Source organism: Microcaecilia unicolor, chromosome 4, assembly GCF_901765095.1.
Source record: "Microcaecilia unicolor chromosome 4, aMicUni1.1, whole genome shotgun sequence".
Taxonomy (NCBI): domain Eukaryota; kingdom Metazoa; phylum Chordata; class Amphibia; order Gymnophiona; family Siphonopidae; genus Microcaecilia; species Microcaecilia unicolor.
In genome coordinates this window covers 276502387-276523954 of record NC_044034.1, presented here as the reverse complement: position 1 = coordinate 276523954, position 21568 = coordinate 276502387, and the positions used below count along the sequence as shown (strand labels likewise).

General features: G+C 46.9%; 1 protein-coding gene across 1 annotated transcript in view; it reads left to right on the top strand.

Annotated features, from left to right (window-relative positions):
• The window catches only part of PRPS2 (phosphoribosyl pyrophosphate synthetase 2), an 82470-nt gene extending 61762 nt beyond the window's left edge, over positions 1 to 20708 (top strand). Inside the window, exons 5-7 of the mRNA XM_030201594.1 lie at positions 15190 to 15363; positions 18725 to 18884; positions 19232 to 20708. Of these exons, the coding sequence (XP_030057454.1) occupies positions 15190 to 15363; positions 18725 to 18884; positions 19232 to 19324 (427 nt within the window). The 3' untranslated portion in view covers positions 19325 to 20708. The remainder of the gene's footprint in view (positions 1 to 15189; positions 15364 to 18724; positions 18885 to 19231) is intronic.
• Positions 20709 to 21568: the final 860 nt, after the last annotated feature.

Here is a 21568-nt window from a genome sequence, read left to right as displayed (position 1 = left end):
TTTTTTTTTTTCTACCTTTGTTGTCTGGTGACTGTTTTTCTGATCATGCTGGCCCAGTATCCGATTCTGCTGCTATCTGTCCTCTTAACTCCGTTTCCAGGGCTTCCTTTCCATTTATTTCTTTCCTTTCCTCCTTTCTTCTTCATTTCTGGTCCTTAGCTTCTGCCTATTTTCTTCATCCATGTGCAGTTTTTCTCCTCTTTCTTTTCCCTCATCTCATCTCCTTCCTCACTCTTCCCGCCCCTCCATCCATATCCAGCATTTCTCCCCTCCTCTCCATCCACCCATGTCCAGTGACCCTTCTCTCCCCCTGCCCTGCATGCACCCAGCGACCCTCCTCTCCCCTGCATGCACCCATACCCAGTGACCCCCCTTTCCCCTGCCCTCCATCCACCCATGTCCAGCAGTGACCCTCCTCTCCCCTGCCCTGCATGCACCCATACCCAGTGACCCCCCTTTTCCCTGCCCTCCATCCACCCATGTCCAGCAGTGACCCTCCTCTCCCCTGCCCTGCATGCACCCAGCCATACTCAGTGACCCTCCTTTCCCCTCCATCCACAAATGCCCAGCGACTCCCTTCTCTCCCCTGCCACCCCCTCCTGAGTTGTTGGCGAATTCTCCTCCCCTGCTCCCTCCCTCTCGATCCGCTCCCTCCTTCCCGATCCGATTTGGTCCCTCCCTCCCGATCCCTCGCGTCACCGACCCGACCTGACTGTCCGAATTCTTCGGGGCAGGCAGTCTTGCCTGCCCGCTGCTATAACTGACTCTCCCCCACTGGCACTGCCGGTTCCCGCTTCAAAATGGCCACCAAGACTTCAGCAGAAGTCTCGCGAGGCCGCCTCTGGAAGTCTCGGCGGCCATTTTTACAGTGCGAACTGGCAGCGCCAGCGGGGGAGAGTCAGTTCTGGCAGCGGGCAGGCAAAACTGCCTGCCCCGAAGAATTCAAAGAGTCAGATCGGGTCGGTGACGTGAGGGATCGGGAGGGAGGAGAAGAGCCGGCTTGCCTGTTTCAACAACCGTCTTGCAAGTGCCGAGCAAAGTTAACAACCGGCTCTTGCGAGCCGGTGCGAGCCGGCTCCAGCACACCACTTGGGGGGGGGGGGGGGGGATTTCCCGGAATGGAGTGGAATCCACCAGATTACCAGGGATTTATTTTTATTTATGTTGGGTGGAGGGGAGAGAGGGAAGGGGGTCACTAGATCGGCAGGGATGCCCCCCTTCCTGTTGGTGCATGAGCCAGTCACTCCTCATGCATCGACAAGAAGGGGGGATATTTTAGCAGAGAGTTGCGGATTACTGCTACAGTGTGCACTGTTTTTCCCCTGACAGGGCACACTTTATAATGCAGCAGTAATTTGCATGCTGATTAATTACTGCATGGGCCCAGAATATTCTTTTGTTAACTTCACAGTAAAAACTATTCTCCGAGGACAAGCAGGCTGCTTGTTCTCACGACTGGGTTGACGTCCGCGGCAGCCCCCACCAACCGGAAAAAGCTTCGCGGGACGGTCGGCACGCAGGGCACGCCCACCGCGCATGCGCGGCCGTCTTCCCGCCCGTGCGCGACCGCTCCCGCCAGTTACTTTTTTCCCGCGACTGAGAGAGTCGTGTTTTTGCAACTCTCTCGTTTCAGCCGCCGGAATTTTCGACCGCGTTTACGCGGGTCGTCGCTTGGCCCTTTTGGCCTCTTCTTCTTTCAGTTTCGTTTGTTATCCAAAAAAAAAAAAAAAAAAAAAAAAAAAAAAAAAAGAATTTTGCGCGTGTGGAGCACGCGCTCCTCCTTTTTCCCTCGCTTTCTAGCGGGGACGCCTCGTTGCGGCCTAGTGGCCGCTCGGTCGGTTTCAATTTTCGTGGTGTGATTTTAGCCACCATTGCCGACTTTGACTTCGCCGACGCGATTTTTCCGTCGATGTCCTCGAAGGTCCCGAGTGGATTTAAAAAGTGTGGTCGCTGCGGCCGGCCGATCTCGCAGACCGACACCCACGCTTGGTGCCTCCAGTGCCTCGGGCCGGAGCACAATCTCAAGTCGTGTGCTTTGTGTCTCGGTCTCCGGAAACGGACTCAGGTTGCGAGGCAAGTTCTGCAGGACCGTCTTTTTGGAACTTGCGCCGGCCCCTCGACGTCGACCTCGACGGCATCGGTATCGAAGGCCGGTTCTTCGGTACCGGTATCGATGCCCGAGACATCGGCACCGATGGCAGCGACCCCAGGAGAACAGGTCCCGTCGGCCCGCCGGTCCGCCGGCGAGAGTGGGGTAGAGAGACCGCGTGGGCAGTCGGCCCCGGTCACTCCCTCAACTCGTGAGCCACGGGACCGAACCCTGTCGGACCCGGTACCTCGAGACCGAGGGGGATCGACCTCCTCCTCCTCCATGCCCTCCGGCACCGGTGACGTGCACCGGAAGAAGGACAAGAAGCGCCGTCACCGGGAGCCCTCGGTGCCTGAGGAGGTGTCGACGCCGAAGCGTCATCACAGAGAGGAGAGATCTCCGTCGGTGGTGGAGGTACCGACGCGTAGGGGTTCCGGCACCTCGGTGCCGTCTCCTGGCCCCCAGCAGCTTCTGGCACCGACACCCTTGCCGGCCCCACCGCCTTTCTCGGCAGCGGGCCTGGACGAGTGCCTCAGAGCCATCCTTCCGGGGCTCCTGGAAGGGCTGATGCGCCAGGCTGTGCCGGCGCCGGGGGTGCTTGCGCCCTCGGCGCCGATGACTGTGGCGCCGGCGAGCTCTAGCCCGGCGCCGGGGCAGTCGACACCGCCGCCGCTTGCGGTGCCGGTCTCGACAGCCACGCAGGTGGAGTCCCCGTCGACGTCGATGGAGGGAGCTCCGTCCCCGCCGGCGCGGGAGTCCACCGCTCGACGACACCGAGGCCTCGGTGCCTCGACGTCGAGCCGGGCCCGGTACCGGACTCAGCTACATGAGCTAATGTCCGATACCGAGGATGAGGACTCGTGGGGGGAAGAGGAGGACCCGAGATATTTCTCCTCAGAGGAGTCTACGGGCCTTCCCTCGGACCCCACGCCGTCACCGGAGAGGAAGCTCTCACCTCCTGAGAGTCTCTCCTTTGCCTCCTTTGTGCGGGATATGTCTATAAGCATTCCCTTTCCCGTGGTCTCTGTGGAAGAGCCGAGGGCCGAGATGCTCGAGGTCCTCGACTATCCATCACCACCTAGAGAGTCCTCCACGGTACCGCTGCACAATGTCCTGAAGGAGACGCTGCTCCGGAACTGGGTGCGACCATTAACTAATCCCACCATTCCCAAGAAAGCAGAGTCCCAGTACAGGATCCACTCTGACCCAGAGCTCATGCGGCCCCAGTTGCCCCATGACTCAGCGGTCGTGGATTCTGCTCTCAAGAGGGCACGGAGTTCGAGGGATACCGCCTCGGCGCCCCCGGGGCGGGAGTCTCGCACTCTGGACTCATTTGGGAGGAAGGCCTACCAGTCCTCCATGCTCGTGACCCGCATCCAATCGTACCTGCTCTATATGAGCATCCACATGCGGACCAATGTGCAACAGCTGGCGGACCTGGTCGATAAGCTCCCGCCGGAGCAGTCCAGGCCTTATCAGGAGGTGGTCAGGCAGCTGAAGGCGTGCAGAAAGTTCCTGTCCAGGGGGATTTTTGACACCTGTGACGTGGCATCTCGTGCTGCGGCCCAAGGTATAGTGATGCGCAGGCTCTCATGGCTGCGTGCCTCTGACCTGGACAACCGCACCCAGCAGAGACTGGCCGACGTCCCTTGCCGGGGGGATAACATTTTCGGTGAGAAGGTCGAGCAGATGGTGGACCAACTGCATCAGCGGGAAACCGCTCTCGACAAGCTCTCCCACCGGGCGCCTTCAGCACCCGCCCCCACGGGTGGGCGTTTTTCCCGGGCACGGCAGGCTGCACCCTATTCTTTTGCAAAGCGTAGGTACAACCAGCCGGCCCGAAGGCCTCGTCAGGCACAGGGACAGCCCCAGCGCGCTCGTTCTCGTCAACAGCGTGCGCCTAAGCAGCCCCCTGCGCCTCCACAGCAAAAGCCGGGGACGGGCTTTTGACTGGATCCACGGGAACATAGCCGCCCTACAAGTGTCCGTACCGGACGATCTGCCGGTCGGAGGGAGGTTAAAATTTTTTCACCAAAGGTGGCCTCTCATAACCTCCGACCAGTGGGTTCTCCAAATAGTGCGGTGCGGATACGCCCTGAATTTGGCCTCCCTGCCTCCAAATTGTCCTCCAGGAGCTCAGTCTTTCAGCTCCCATCACAAGCAGGTACTTGCAGAGGAACTCTCCGCCCTTCTCAGCGCCAATGCGGTCGAGCCCGTACCACCCGGGCAGGAAGGGCAGGGATTCTATTCCAGGTACTTCCTTGTGGAAAAGAAAACAGGGGGGATGCGTCCCATCCTAGACCTGAGAGGCCTGAACAAATTCCTGGTCAAAGAAAAGTTCAGGATGCTTTCCTTGGGCACCCTTCTGCCAATGATTCAGAAAAACGATTGGCTATGTTCCCTGGATTTAAAGGACGCATACACTCACATCCCGATACTGCCAGCTCACAGACAGTATCTCAGATTCCGCCTGGGCGCACGGCACTTTCAGTATTGTGTGCTGCCCTTTGGGCTCGCCTCTGCCCCACGAGTGTTTACAAAGTGCCTCGTGGTGGTAGCGGCCTACCTACGCAAGCTGGGAGTGCACGTGTTCCCATATCTCGACGATTGGCTGGTCAAGAACACCTCGGAGGCAGGAGCCCTCCGGTCCATGCAGTGCACTATTCAACTTCTGGAGCTGCTGGGGTTTGTGATAAATTACCCAAAGTCCCATCTCCAGCCAACTCAGTCTCTGGAATTCATAGGAGCGCTGCTGAATTCCCAGACGGCTCAGGCCTACCTTCCCGAAGCGAGGGCCACCAATCTCTTGGCCCTGGCTTCGCAGACCAGAGCGTCTCAGCAGATCACAGCTCGGCAGATGTTGAGACTTCTGGGTCATATGGCCTCCACAGTTCATGTGACTCCCATGGCTCGTCTTCACATGAGATCTGCTCAATGGACCCTAGCTTCCCAGTGGTTCCAAGCCACCGGGAATCTAGAAGATGTCATCCGCCTCTCCACCAGTTGTCGCACTTCACTGCTCTGGTGGACCATCCGGACCAATTTGACCCTGGGACGTCCATTCCAAGTTCCGCAGCCCACGAAAGTGCTGACGACGGATGCATCTCGCCTGGGGTGGGGAGCCCATGTCGATGGGCTCCACACTCAGGGTCTGTGGTCCCTCCAGGAAAAGGATCTGCAGATCAACCTCCTGGAGCTCCGAGCGATCTGGAACGCACTGAAGGCTTTCAGAGATCGGCTGTCCTGTCAAATTATCCAAATTCGGACAGACAATCAGGTTGCAATGTATTACGTCAACAAGCAGGGGGGCACCGGATCTCGCCCCCTGTGCCAGGAGGCCGTCGGGATGTGGCGTTGGGCGTGTCGGTTCGGCATGCTCCTCCAAGCCACATACCTGGCAGGCGTAAACAACAGTCTGGCCGACAGACTGAGCAGAGTCATGCAACCGCACGAGTGGTCGCTCCATGCCAGAGTGGTACGCAAGATCTTCCGAGCGTGGGGCACCCCCTCGGTGGACCTTTTCGCCTCTCAGACCAACCACAAGCTGCCTCTGTTCTGTTCCAGACTTCAGGCACACGGCAGGCTAGCGTCGGATGCCTTTCTCCTCCATTGGGGGACCGGCCTCCTGTATGCTTATCCTCCCATACCTTTGGTGGGGAAGACCTTACTGAAGCTCAAGCAAGACCGCGGCACCATGATTCTGATAGCGCCCTTTTGGCCCCGTCAGATCTGGTTCCCTCTTCTTCTGGAGTTGTCCTCCGAAGAACCGTGGAGATTGGAGTGTTTTCCGACTCTCATTTCGCAGAACGACGGAGCGTTGCTGCACCCCAACCTTCAGTCTCTGGCTCTCACGGCCTGGATGTTGAGGGCGTAGACTTCACTGCGTTGGGTCTGTCTGAGGGTGTCTCCCGGGTCTTGCTTGCCTCTAGGAAGGATTCCACTAAAAAGAGTTACTTTTTCAAGTGGAGGAGGTTTGTCGTGTGGTGTGAGAGCATGGCCCTAGAACCTCGTTCTTGCCCTGCACAGAACCTGCTTGAATACCTTCTGCACTTATCAGAGTCTGGCCTCAAGACCAACTCAGTAAGGAATCACCTTAGTGCGATTAGTGCTTACCATTATCGTGTGGAAGGTAAAGCCATCTCTGGAGAGCCTTTAGTCGTTCGATTCATGAGAGGCTTGCTTTTGTCAAAGCCCCCTATCAAGCCTCCTACTGTGTCATGGGATCTCAACGTCGTCCTCACCCAGCTGATGAAACCTCCTTTTGAGCCACTGAATACCTGCCATCTGAAGTACTTGACCTGGAAGGTCATTTTCCTGGTGGCAGTTACTTCAGCTCGTAGGGTCAGTGAGCTTCAAGCCCTAGTAGCTCATGCTCCATATACCAAATTTCATCACAACAGAGTAGTGCTCCGCACTCACCCAAAGTTCCTGCCGAAGGTGGTGTCGGAGTTCCATCTTAACCAGTCAATTGTCTTGCCAACATTCTTCCCCAGGCCGCATACCCGCCCTGCTGAACGTCAGTTGCACACATTGGACTGCAAGAGAGCATTGGCCTTCTACTTGGAGCGGACACAGCCCCACAGACAGTCCGCCCAATTGTTTATTTCTTTCGACCCTAACAGGCTAGGGGTCGCTGTCGGGAAACGCACCATCTCTAATTGGCTAGCAGATTGCATTTCCTTCACTTACGCCCAGGCTGGGCTGACTCTTGAGGGTCATGTCACGGCTCATAGTGTCAGAGCCATGGCAGCGTCGGTGGCCCACTTGAAGTCAGCCACTATTGAAGAGATCTGCAAGGCTGCGACGTGGTCATCTGTCCACACATTCACATCTCATTACTGCCTCCAGCAGGATACCCGACGCGACAGTCGGTTCGGGCAGTCGGTGCTGCAGAATCTGTTTGGGGTGTAAATCCAACTCCACCCTCCAGGACCCGAATTTATTCTGGTCAGGCTGCACTCTCAGTTAGTTGTTCTTCGTAGGTCAATTTCTGTTGTACCCTCGCCGTTGCGAGGTTCAATTGACCTGGGTTATTGTTTTGAGTGAGCCTGAGAGCTAGGGATACCCCAGTCGTGAGAACAAGCAGCCTGCTTGTCCTCGGAGAAAGGGTATGATACATACCTGTAGCAGTTGTTCTCCGAGGACAGCAGGCTGATTGTTCTCACCTTCCCTCCCTCCTCCCCTTTGGAGTTGTGTTTCATACTTTATTGCTTGTCATTCAACTGGCGGGAGCGGTCGCGCACGGGCGGGAAGACGGCCGCGCATGCGCGGTGGGCGTGCCCTGCGTGCCGACCGTCCCGCGAAGCTTTTTCCGGTTGGTGGGGGCTGCCGCGGACGTCAACCCAGTCGTGAGAACAATCAGCCTGCTGTCCTCGGAGAACAACTGCTACAGGTATGTATCATACCCTTGCTCAGCCATCAGCCTGTTTTATTCTTATTTTTATTTTTTATTTTTTTGCATCAGCTCCCAAGTCTACTGAAGACTAAGCACATGCACAGGCTGTGTGTTTGAATATCCAATAAACTGACAGTGATTTTAACCGTGCTTTGATTTTTGAACCCACTACACTTGTCTCAGAAAAAAAGTGTAGGCTGTTGGTATACTTTCTTTCTTCTGGTCTTTCATACTTAGTTCTAACACTTTGTTAGTGGTATACATGCATTTTGATATATGTTGGACAAGAGTAAATCAGGCTACTTTCCTACTGATATTTATATAGATTTCCTCATCATAGAAAAATATGGATGGAAAGGAGGAAGTGATGTTGTGACTCTGTATGGCTGCCTAGCTCCTTGCTCCTGCTTGTACCTGTTTATCTTGTTGAAGTGTTGTAACTGTTTTGCTGCTATATGTCAGTTGTATTGTAATGTCTGCTGCCATTTGGTTTCTAATAAAGACTTGGATGGAAATAGTACATCTATCTTTTGAGATATGGTATCTGGGACAAATCATCTGATAAATGGGCATGTGACTAAATTTTGTATATGGTGCTGAAAAAAATGTGCACTATTCTATAAACACTGCACTGAGTTGGGCACCGTTCATAGAATAGCATTCGGTACTAGGATCTGCTCCCAGTTTTAGGCGTGAGGATTTACACCAGCTGAAACTTGGAGATCTACCTAGTTCTGTAACACTGCGTGCAAATTCCAGGAACACCCTAACCCATCCATTCCTTTCCTGTGGCCACACTCCCTTTTGGATCTGTGCGTAAAAACGTACATGTGCAGCTTTATAGAATAGCAACTAAGATACTCATATAAATTCAAACTATTATCAATTAGCGCCTTAGTGCCCAGTTATAGGTGCTGATTGTCTTTATGCAATTAAACTGCACACACCCAAATTTGCATCTGCAATTTTTAGCTCCATATATAAAATCAGGGGATTAATGTCTTCAACAAAGAGGTGCATTATTTTCTCCCTGTTCTAATCCCCAGGTGGAACTGAAGTAAGTTTAGCATCACAGCTATTGTTCAGTTCCAGTTGTCTACATTCTCCACTGTTATCTGGCCACCATTTAGCAACCTCAGGGCCCAAGAGAGCATTCAGATGCATCGGAATCTTGTTTTCTTTGGAGTTTATATTGCTCTTAAACCAGACTTATTTACTGAAGCAGGGACAATCAGAGTTACTGCAAGCTACTTCAGTTTCTCACTCTAAGAGATCTCATTTAGATCTCCAAGAATGGGCAGATGAAGCTGTATCTGCTTCTCACTCCTTATCTGATGTGGCCTGGGTCTATTCAGAGGAGCCATCGTTGAAGGAGCCATTAGAGGATGGAAGGCTCCCTCCTGAGGAGGGGGATGACCCTAAAGTACTGAGCTTGTTTCATAAAGAGGACTTACTTATTATTTGTGAGGCATTGGTAGTGCCTTCCTGTTGCATTCTGACATTCAGGACCTGATTATAGCAAAATGGGTCTCACCTGACGTGGGGCTGATAGTGGCTCGTTGTTTCTGGAGGAGAAAGAGAAGTTGCTGCTTCCCAGGGTGGACTCCCTTGTTACAGTGATAACTAAGACCACCTTGTCGGTGGAAGGGGGTATTGCCGTAAAAGACTACAGGATAGAAAGCTAGAAGGCTTTCTGAAACAAGCCTTTTGAAGTGGCTTCTTTGGGTTTTCAAGAAACAATGTGCAGCTTGGTCATGGCAAGAGCATGCCTGAAGTAGCATCCGCAGTCTTTAACACAAAACGGGCATCTAAACTGCTGTCTCAGAGTGCCCTGCTTTTACATGGAAGCACTAAGAGCAGTTATAGCCTTGGTTCAAGTGGGAAAATCTCACCACCCTTGATCTCACTTGCATATACCCATATGGATGGCGCATCAGAGGTTTCTACATTTTGCGGTGCTGGGCCGTCACTTCCAGTTCAGGGCTTTGCCCTTTGGTCTCGCCACAGCGCCAAGCATGTTTACCGTGGCGGTGGTGGCCTTTGACACCAGGGACCCAGCAATGTGAGCCGCCAACATGCAGAAAAGATTTTTCATCTGTATTTCGATGACTGACTCTTTCATGCATCGACCTATTTAGACATTGTGTTGGCAATAGATAGTTATCAGTCTTCTGCAGTCATTGGGTTGGGTGATCAATTTCAAGAAGAGCAGACTATCTCCATTGCAGTGGCTGGAGTATCTGGGTGTTCTGTTTGACAAAGCAAAGGAGAGGATCTTCCTCTCTGAACACAGGAAGTCGAAGCTGGTTCAACAGATCTCAATCACGGCCAAAGGTCTAGGTTTGTGTCCAGGTTCTGGGGTCAGTGATGTTGGCGATGGAAGTGCTGCCATGGGCAAGGGCTCATATGTGGCCTTTACATGAGTCTCTTCTTGGCCGCAGGTCTCTGGTGTTAACAAGTACTGACCTTCATCTTCCTTGGATGCTGGTTGCCAGACGGTGTATTGTAAACCCCCTGGTGGCAGAGCAAGGTATTACAATGATGGTACCAAATATGTCACAGTGTTTCCCCAAAATGACTCAACACCAACCAGGGAGTTTAACAATAGAAAGAAAATATTTTTTATTTATTTGAATTATATTTAAATGCTAATGAAATTTTTATCAACTTGCAAATTTAACATATGTATTCCAATTACAGGTTAGCAACACAAATCAGTTTAGTCTCTAGAAAAATTGAGAGCATCCTCAGATAAGTATAAATTATTAGTTACATAAATCATTTAAGCACATTCAATTCCACAAAACACCAGACTCTTCAAAGTCTCCCCTCTCCTGTCCCTCAGACCCCTGGAGACCCCCAAGGATCCCAGCATGTAAGTTTTCCTCTACTCTTTTTTTCTTCTTTTAGTTATCTCTCACTTATTGTTCAGGTTTCGTTTACTATTTTCTCTTATGTGCACTTTTTAAAATAGTTTCAATCACTTAGCTTCTCTCTTTGTTTTCTCTCTCTGGCTCTCTTGAACGGTGGGTGCCTTTTCTTTCAGGTGATGATCTCCAGCATCAACTTTCTTCCAGTCTTTCCCTAGTAACATGTTCTCACCAATAGAGCTCTCTCCCAACTGCCAGCCTGAGCTGTTTGTCACTCTCCTGAGAGTTCCATCAGCATGTGGAACACTCAGCGCATGCACACAGACCACTCAGTTTCACTGCACTACTCACTGTCTCCACACCAGATCCAGAATGAGCCAGGTAATCTTTTAACATTTAACCCATAGGGTTACAGTATGCAGTGGTGGTTGTCACCCAGGAGTTTTTTTTTTTTAATTGCATTTGTATCCCACATTTTCCCACCTCTTTGCAAGCTCAATGTGGCTTACAATACATCATGAAAAGTGGAAATATATAAGAAAATATACATTTAATATAACAGAAGGATCTTGAGTAACATGATAACGATAAAACGTGATAGAAGTTTGGCGATTAAATACTGTAAGGCAATTCTGGATATATGTATAGGAGTTCATATTTGTTGACCATCAGAGCTCCCTTTCCGATAACACTTTGGGAGGTGGTGACAACAGATTCCAGCAAGTTGGGTTGGGGAACTCATTACAAGTTCCATCTGGCACAGGACACCTGGATGGAACAAGAGTCTCAGTGGTCGATAAATCGCTTGGAGCTCAGTTTAGTTTGGAATGCCTTGTATGACTTTGCTCCTTTTCTGGCTGGGCCCCCCCGTTGTGTGTGTTCTCTGACAATGTGACAACAGTGGCTTATATCAGCAAGCAAGGCAGGGCCTGTAGCCATCTGATGGTGGTGGAGGCGGCCTCTCTCATAAATAGGTGGAGAAAAATCTTTTCTGCTTGTCGGCAGCTCACATTGCTGGGTCCTTGAATGTGGAAGGAGACTTTATCAACAGGCACACATTGAACCCAAAATGAATGTCAAAATGCCCATGTTCTTCAGCCATTGGAAAGGATCAGGGTTGATGGGAATAGATGCCCAACTGCAGCCCTGGCCAGAGACACATCTATATGTCTTCCTTCCTTGGCCCATGGTAGGGACTACATTACACCGGAGTGTAATAATTCAGCTGCTGGATGGGGGTCCTCTCCGTCTTCTGCAGGCACATGGCCTACTGAAGCAAGGTCCATTGCTCATGGAGGATCCATTCTCCTTTGTTATGGTTTGGCCATTGAAAGGGCTTGGTTAAAACGAAAAGATTATTCTGATTCTATCATTGCTACCTTGCTTCAGGCTCTGAAACATTCTATATCCATGGAGGATGTTCGAGGGCTGGTGTTTTTAGCTCTGCTCAGATAGCACATGTTCCGGTTGCAGTTTTGGCCTGTTTCAAGGGCCGACTACAGAAGGCATCTCTTGTGTCTCACCTGGATATCTGATTGTTGTGGGGAGTGGGCCGCTTGCGGCATCCCTTTTGTACACCATGGCCAGAGTGGAACCTTAATTTAGTCCTTCGGACTCTGCAGAAGTCTCCTTTTGAGTTACTCTGGAAGGAAGACACAAATGAGTTTCGCAGATTGGACAGACTGTGCTTTTTGGTAAACAGAGGCTTGACCTCATAGCTTCCAAGCCCACAGTTGCTAGATGACTGAAGGAGAATATTGCGTCAGCTTATTTGCTTGTAGGGAAGCAGGCTCCTCAGGCCTTATGAGCTTATTCTGTGAGGTGTACAGTGACATCCTGGGCAGCAGGCTCTTCAGGCCTTATGAGCAAAAGTCCTTTATCCATCCACACAAGTTCTTTCTCTCCCATTTACTTATCTGAATATGGGAGTATTTGTGGGGGTGCATTTTATTTATAAACAGTTAACTCAGAGAAGCTGTTTTTCATGAGTTATGAGCAACAAATACTGTAATATTTTAATTTGTACAGCGCTGCGTAAGTCTAGTAGCGCTATAGAAATGTTTAATAGTAATAGTAGTAGTAGCTAGATTACAATCAAATAAAAACAAATATAGCAACATAGTAAATGACAGCAGATAAAAACCTGAATGGTCCATCCAGTCTGCCCAACAAGATAAACTCATTTTACATGGTAAGGTAAACTTATTTTACATGGTTATCCTTGAAGCTACCTGATGCAGAGGTTGGTGATTTCTCCAATAATAAATATTTATTTAGCGGAAACATTCAGATTGTACGTTGGTGGAGATATACCATTCAGTGGAATCAGTTTGAAATATTTTTGAAGTACAGTTCCATTACTGGAGAGATAAACATAAGGGCTTTCAAGAGTTTCAGTATAGAAAAAAACATTGATTCTCCATAACAATATAACTGGACAACAAAGTACAGGCTGGAAACAAATGACGTCTGTGGTAAGTAAATGTCTGGAAAGTCATTTAAACAGACAATAGTGACATCTCTGGAAACCAACGGAGTGCAGGGCCCAAGGCAGTATATTTTCACTAGAGGCAGGTCTTGTCACAGATCTGATTGATTTCTTCAACTGAGTGACCAGAAAGTTGGATCGAGGGAGAGTGCTACAGGTGGTGTATTTAGATTTTAGCAAAGCCTTTGACATGGTTCTGTATAAATGACAAATAAACTGAGTGCCCCTAGGTATGGGCCCTAAATTGACTGGGTTAAGAACTGACTGAGTGGAAGAAGACGGAGGTGGTGGTAAATGGAGCTTGCTGTGAAGAAAGGGATGTTACCATCTTGGGATTTTTTTTTTAACTCATTTTGTGAGTGATATTGCTGAAGGGTTATCTGGTAATGTTTGCCTCTTTGCAGGTATCTTTGCAGATGATACCAATATCTGTAGAATGTAGACATGAGGAAGGGACTAGCGAAGCTTGAATGCAGGGTCATGCATTTGGGCTGCAAAAACCTGAGCGAACAGTACAGTTTAGGGAGTGAAGAACTTTGTTCATGAAAGAGGAGCAGGACTTGGGTGTGATCACATGGCATGATCTTAGGGTAACCAGTCAGATTGAAATGAAAAGGCAAAAGCTAGAAGGATGGTTGGGTGCATAGAAAGAGGAATGGCCAGTAAGAAAAAGGTGATAATGCCTCATAAGTACATAAGTAATGCCACACTGGGAAAGACCAAGGGTCCATCGAGCCCAGCATCCTGTCCACGACAGCGGCCAATCCAGGCCAAGGGCACCTGGCAAGCTTCCCAAACGTACAAACATTCTATACATGTTATTCCTGGAATTGTGGATTTTTCCCAAGTCCATTTAGTAGTGGTTTATGGACTTGTCCTTTAGGAAACCATCTAACCCCTTTTTAAATTCTGCTAAGCTAACCACCTTCACCACGTTCTCTGGCAACAAATTCCAGAGTTTAATTATGCGTTGGGTGAAGAAATATTTTCTCCGATTTGTTTTAAATTTACTACACGGTGTAAGACTGGTGAGACCTTATTTAGAATATTGTGTACAATTCTAGAGACTGCACCTTCAAAATATATAAACAGGATGGAGTAGTTCCAGAGGATGGCTACTGAAATGGTCAGTGATCTTTGTCATAAAGTTTGAGTGCAGACTTATTGAGATCTTTATCTCAATATGAATACTTTGGAAGAAAGGTGGGAGAGGGGAGATATGATAGAGTTGTATCTACATGGCATAAATAAACAAGAGGCAAGTCTTGAAAGGAAGCTCTGGAATGAGGAGGCATAAGATGAAGGTGAAAGGGATTAGACTCGGAAGTAACCTGAGGAAATACTACTTCATGGAATGGGTGGTGAATTCATGAAATGGCCTCCTGGTGGAAGTGGTGGAGATGAAAACTATCTCAATTCAAGGAAGTTTGGAACAAGTACGTAAGATCTCTAAGGGAAAGGAAGGGATAGTAAATAGCATGTATAGGCAGACTGGGTAGGCCATATGGTCTTATTTTTTTCTGTTTTATGTTTGAAAACTAGTAAAGTAACGTCCTAATTATAGTTGTAAAGTAACGTCCTAATTATAGTTCTATTATGTAGTATTCAATTAAAGGGTTACATCTGTAGTGAAATGCAGTTTTGTCAGCCAGAATGTGTAATGTTTTATGCCAAGTATGTTCTCTGATTCAAGTAAGTGAATATTATATTTGGCCATAAGAGGTCAGTGCTGATTCAGACTGTTGTAGGTTTGCAAAGTAGTTAGCATCCTCAAACTCAAACAAGCCTTGTGTGAATCTTTGTTATGTATCTGCTCTGTTGGTGAGCTGGGAGAAAGGTGTGCAGCACTAATAATAGTTCAGATAGTACTGACATTACTTAAACTTTAACTTTTTTGGGTTTGCTTATACAGCAAAGATTACAGCTTGTTTGACCTGGAAATGTATTTATGAAAGATGTGTATTTGTACTGTTAGTTTTGTTGTCTCTTTTTTATAAATGAAGTTAAAAGCACTTAGATATACAGCTTAACTCAAGTCACACTTCTGATACTGTCTTACTGCAAGCAAAACTTCCCCACATCCACTTCAATAATCCTAAATTATGGTCTCAAATGATTCCAAATTCTTTTCCTCACTGTGTTACAAAGCTATATATTGTATGTATGTTCGTATTCATGATGTTTTTCTGATCTTTAGTCTCTTCCCTCCTTCCCATCTCTCCCAGGCTAGAGTAACCAATCTTCAAGATAGATTTCTTGGCATATTTTTTTTATAAACGGTTAAGACTTCAGTTTTGTTTATGTAGTATAAATACAGAAATATATATTGTCTGTCTCTTAAATTCAGAGTTACATCAATTGCCGATAGGCTGAACGTTGAGTTTGCTCTCATTCACAAGGAGAGAAAGAAAGCCAATGAAGTGGACAGGATGGTCTTAGTTGGAGATGTGAAAGACCGCATAGCCATTCTTGTGGATGACATGGCCGACACATGTGGAACGATATGTCATGCTGCAGATAAGTAAGTATTCCTTTACTTTCCATGAGGTAGTGAAAGAGAAATTGGACTTGATATACCGCATTTCTGAGGTTTTTGCAACTACATTCAAAGCGGTTTACATATATTCAGGTACTTATTTTGTACCAGGGGCAATGGAGGGTTAAGTGACTTGCCCAGAGTCACAAGGAGCTGCAGTGGGAATCGAACTCAATTCCCCAGGATCAAAGTCCACTGCACTAACCACTAGGCTACTGCATTTGAACTTTATGTAAATACATGAGCGAAAGTAGTGTTATAGAAAATTGCAGCTTACAAAATTGGCACGTTGGCTGTTTATGACACTTGTAATTTTGTCAGTGCATATTTACCACATATCATGCCTTTCTCTTTCATATTGGTTAAACGTTTTACAGAATTCCATTAGATAATTTACAGAGGGACCTGCATTGTTCCTAATTTATTACAGAAATTATAGGCACATCTGCCCTTTCATGGGCAGCAGAGTCGAGATAAAAACAAAACTATACATTTTTTGACACTTTGTAATAGCTTGATTTTTGTTTTTTGTTTTTCGTATTTCGACACCACATCAGCATTAAAGAAGATAACTAGACTATTCTAGTGTACCTACCCCTGAAAGCTTATAAATGTAAATTGAAGGACAGGGAACATATATGATTTTCTGAAGAATACAGTAAATTATGGAGAAGGCATCAACATGATTTTTCTAGGTTCTATGCTCTGCTGTAACTACTTTAACCCTACAAGTTTTGCAGTGTATCCCTGCCCTGAGTAGTTCACATATGAGTGGTTTAGGGTTGCCAGTTGGCTCCAGGATCACCCAGTAGGTTTCAACCAGTCCTTGCTTTACCCTATTGAATACAGAAATGTGGTTTTTGCTTCCCAGTTGTGTTCCCTAGAAAAAGCAAGACTACAAGCCCCTCTATACAGTAGGTTAAATTCAGGACTGGATCAGCCTGATAGGAAAATCTGGAGGCAATTGGAAACTGAGTGGTTGCCTATGAGAATGAGAAGTAAAGACTTGGCTAGAGTCACAGTGAATGTCTGTGAAATAGAGAGCCCTTAACCTTAGGTCCCTCGCTTTGTAGCTCAGAATTAGAGCTACCTCTAACTTGGCAAAAAGGATAAATAGGTTGAAGGATTTGTGTAAGTGTACTGGACAGACAATAAAGGAAAATGATAGCTGTGTGCATTGGTAGAGCTGCCTTGGAATTAAGATATAGATATATATTCCGAGACAGGAGTTGCAGAAAATGGGAGTAAGATGAAATGTGTTTCCTGTTCTTATTTTGCTCATCTCGATGGAAGTTTCCTTTATATTCTAATTGATGTTTTACATGTGTTGTATGTAGGGTTGCCAACTAGCTAGTTTTCATCTGTCCTGGCAGGTTTTTAAATGGCCAGGCCCGGCTGCTGGTAGAGTGTTAAAACCGGCTTCAGGAAAGTCATTTTTTCCTGCCTTCAGTCTCCCTGCTCCCACGGTCCAGCAACTCTCCCTCTCTTCCCTCTCCTCTCCTTTCTTCCCTTCCCTCCCCTCTCCTCTCCTCTCTTCCCTTCCTTGAATCTGGTAGCTCAGTGTACTGCTCTCTTCATCCCCAGGCTCCTGCGAGTTCAGAAGCATGTCTCCCTCCTCTTCTACTCCATGGTCCTCCAAAAGCAACATCCAGAAAGACACACTACTTCCAGCTTACTGGGGCTTCTCTCTGCTGCTGTCTTGCCTCTGTGATGCAATTTCTGTGGGTGGAGCAGCAGGAAGTAGTATGTCTTCTGGATGCTGAAGACCAGCTGCTTTTTGAGTACTGTGAGCAGGGGTGCCAGACATAAGGGGAGAGAGAGATGGGGGGGGGGGAAGAAACCAGATGTGTGAAACAGGAGAGAGGGGAAGAACCCAGACCCGTGGGGGGGGGGGGGGGGCAGGGAAGAAGAAATGCCAGACTTTGGGGGAAGTAAGGGGTGGAGATACTAGACCAGGATGGGAAGGGGGGAGAGGTGCTGGACTCCAGGAGGGGGAGTAGAAAGAGAAGAGACCAGAAAACCACAGAAGAGAGAGGGACAGATGCCAAACTTGGGAAGGGAGGCAGAGGAGAAGGAAGGAGAGATGCTAGCCCCATGTTGGGGGTGTGGTGAGAAGTGAAAGAAGGAATAAACTGGACAAGGGATGGGACAGGATCATAGAGAAAAATGTTCAACACTGACAGGATAGATGGTGAACAATGGGGGAGGATAGACGCACAGACACAGAGGGGAGATGCTGGACAGGATGCATTAGGGAAATAGAGGGAAGATGGAAGATGATCACAGGGAGAGATGAAATGGACAGGAGACCCTGACAAGAGAGAAGCAGAAAAGACACTGGGACCAAAGCAAATGGGAAAACCTTCGGACAACAGAGGTTAAAAAAAACACTATTTTAAATTTATTAACTAGAATCTGCCAGTTTTGGCAAATGTGCTTCTCTGATATCTTACATTTCAGTTTCTATTTATCTAGCATCACTGTACATGTATCACCTGATCTTTTTGAGGTTTCCAGTTCAGTCTTTGTCTTCATATCACATTTACTGATGGTCTGTCTTTTGTGCATGTGACCAGCATGTGGTATTCTGCTAGTGCTGGTTCTGTATTTTCATTTGGAAATATATTAGTATTTAGGGTGCTGCCTCTTTATAGATAGGGTTGTTGAGTCCTGGACATTCTCTGAAGTCCTTGCTGCCCATAAGGAGGAAGCTGTGAAATGTTTATGGGGCCACTGCAGCTTTGATAGTTGATGGTAGACCCTGAATAGGGTGAGGTTGCTAATGCCAAACCTGGCCGTTCCAAGGCAGTGGAAGGTTAAGTGGTTTGCCTAAGGCCAGAAGGGGCTCTGGTGGGATTATGAACTTGGGCGTCTGATATAAGTCCATAATGTGTGTGTTTTTTTGCAGAACTCTGTTTCTGTTGTGTAAAGTTTGTGAAATAATCATAGAATGCATGTATATGTGGCAGTTTTTCTTTTGAGATGCCAACCCTAGTGTGCACAGTTGGTTATAGAGAGGCGGGAGAAGAGTACAACAATAGGCTTGGCAAGGGATTGGGACATGGCACAGGCATGTGGTAAGGGAGTTGGGACATGGCATGGGTGGAGTATGGAGCAGGGCAGGTATCAGTTGTTTGTTTTGGGTTGTTTTTTTTTGTTTTGTTTTTTTTTTTGGGGGGGGGGGGGGTGGAGTTGGCAACCCTAGTTGTATGTTACTTGGTTATGGGTATTTTGTTTTATGTTATTTAGTGCTAATGTTGAGTTCTAATCCACTTAGCTTTAGGAAGAATATATATGCATATAAATACAGGTTTTCTGTGGTGGGTTTTTTTTTTTTTTTTTTAAGATTACTGTCTGCTGGAGCAACCAAAGTTTATGCCATTCTCACACATGGAATCTTCTCTGGTCCTGCTATTTCCCGCATTAATAATGCTGCCTTTGAGGCTGTGGTAGTAACTAACACAATCCCACAGGAGGACAAAATGAAACACTGCTCAAAAATTCAGGTAAGTGTTTTTGGGAATGAGGATGATTCATTCTATTCCATCCAATTGGGACTGGGGTCAGGGTTGGGCTCACCGGCCCGTGTATCATATACTCTCCTTATGAGCAACAGCTCTGTCCATTGTCCTTTAGGGAAGTAGTTTAGTTAGGGTGGTTTAAAAAAAGTATTTGGCTTTCTTTAGCTTTGCTTGCTTTTGTTTATAATTATGAATTTTAAAAAATACACTTTCGCAATTTTTTCCCCCCTCTGCCTTGCACCTAAGTTTAATAACAGTGTTAAGGAATACAGGCTGTTCTGTCATTGTTTTCACTATCAATATTTTGTGCTTAATTTTTCTTTTAATTTCAGGTTATTGACATCTCAATGATACTGGCTGAAGCAATCCGGAGAACACACAATGGCGAGTCTGTGTCATACCTTTTCAGCCATGTTCCATTATAACTGGAGTCTGAGATCTTCCTGGGGCTGTCTCTGCAGTGCTATAGTTCTGTTTGTTACATTACAAAATTAAATAAGTAAATAAAATAAAAACAAAACCCAAACTTACATTACCCAAAGGATCAAATAAATGAACATGTATGTAGATGTTTTAAGGCTTTCAGCCTTCTTACATTTGAAACTCAAATTAGAGAAGGTAGCAAAGATTCTATTGCTTTGTTTATGGGGCTCCCGAAAACATCTTTTCTTGCAGAGGTCATTAAGCTCTGGTTCTAGAGTGCTGCAAAGAGATCTTGGTTTTCTGAAGTTTCATCATGATCATTGAGAGATTTTTGCATATCTTTGGTCTGTGAACCATAATAAGTTTGCTTGTTTTATTTGCTCTGAAAATCAGACCTGTCAGTGGCACTCAGGGCCAGAGTTTGAGACTTTTGCAAGTTACATTAATTTAATGGATAATGCAAAATATATGGACATTTGTAAGGGAACTTTGATATCTACTAGAGTGTGCAAGTATGTATACAACTCATCAGATCCTATAATGCTTAGGATGTAAACTGTTCCAAATAATGGATGGATGTCAGGCAGGAAGTGGTGGAGGAGAAAAGATTGCAAAATTTTGCCTCTTACCCAGTAAATCGCTACTATGAAAGCAATGTTTTCTGTGCCATATCTTTGTGTGTCTCTGTGAAATTAGTTATTCTGTTTTTGTTGTTAAATAAGCTTCATGTCTCACTTTTGACTTAGCATGAGAAGGGTGCAGTAACGAAATTTGTATGGTTTGATTGCATATTTGTTCTCAAGAAGCTTTGCTGTTCAATTTTCTGACTTGCTGTTTGGAAATGTTTTTCTACTCTCACAAATATCGCTGATGTGTTTAAGTACTGGTAGAGGCATAAGAGAGAGTATGTAAGACGCTAGCATCCTTCCATTAAATAAAATCCTGAGTGTTAAAAAGTGCCTGCTACTGATCCATTTACTCAGCAATTCAGGGTCAGTCTCAAACTTTATATATTGCATGTCCATTGCATTTTGTTTTGCATGGTATTTTAATTGAATGCCGGCTAAGTAGGAGTAGGAGATGGGGAAAGTACTAAACCACACGGGTGGTCTGCCTGTTCTATTAGCAGCAGAGATGTGTACCACTGATACCTCTGGACGGGCAAAGCAATCATCACACAGTGACTTTAAGGGGGGGGAAAAAGGTCAATTTGACAGCAAAAGTTGTATACCTCTTTTCTTAAGTATACTTACTACCCACAAAAAGTCTCATTTTGTGGTATTTTTGCAGATTAGATCTCATGCACATTGTATGTTTTCTTTTCCACTGTTGTACTTAAGCATCTTTGTCATCAATAAATCAGAAGACTTAAGTGGATACATTTTATGTTTTTGAATCCTGTCCTTGTTTTTATTATGGTCTGCGTGTCTTACTTTCCTCATTCAAGAATCACAATTTGTATTTTCTAGATCAAGACTTCAACTGTTAAAGCATAAATTTCTGCATTTTTTTTAAAGAAGACTAATGTTAGGCCTGCTGCACTGCAGTGGAAATGATTATCCTCCCTTCTCTTCCCCTCCTCTCCCATGCCCCACCCCTTACTTCTGCACCATGTGTGTGTCAACTAGAAGCTATCCTGGGTTCCATACCCTCCTGCATCTTCTGGCCTTCAGATAAGAATAGATACCATCTGCTGTTTTCCTCCTCAGGATGTGCATTACAACTGCATTCAAATCTGATGTGTCGACACTGGGCATGTACGTTTGCTACCTGGGGACAGGAATGATTATTTTTCTCCAGTAGAAAGAAACTTAATCATTATTGCAGCAAAAACTCAATTAGAGGGAGATGCAAAATGTCCCCGGGAAGAACTGCTTGATCCTTCCACCTCTGTAAAAATTACTGAGTTGGAAATACTGAGTGATTCACAAAGCAAATTGCATGCAAATGAGCTGCGTGCAAAAAAACAGTGAGCTGCTTGATAGGAATGAAGCCAGTAGGTCAGCTGAGCATGCATAGAACAGCCATTCGCTAAGCATGACTGCTCTGCTCATGCACAGAGCAGCACTTGTGCCACTGCTTTCATACATGCATATACAAACTGCATGTATGAAAGCTATGTGTAGCGGGTTTTTTAAAATTAAAACAGCGGCACAAGCACTTTTCATGGCACAGATCTGCACTGAGGAGCCTGAGCAGGTGCTGTTGATCCTCCTTACAGTGCTCTTCAGCCCAGTGGCAGGGAG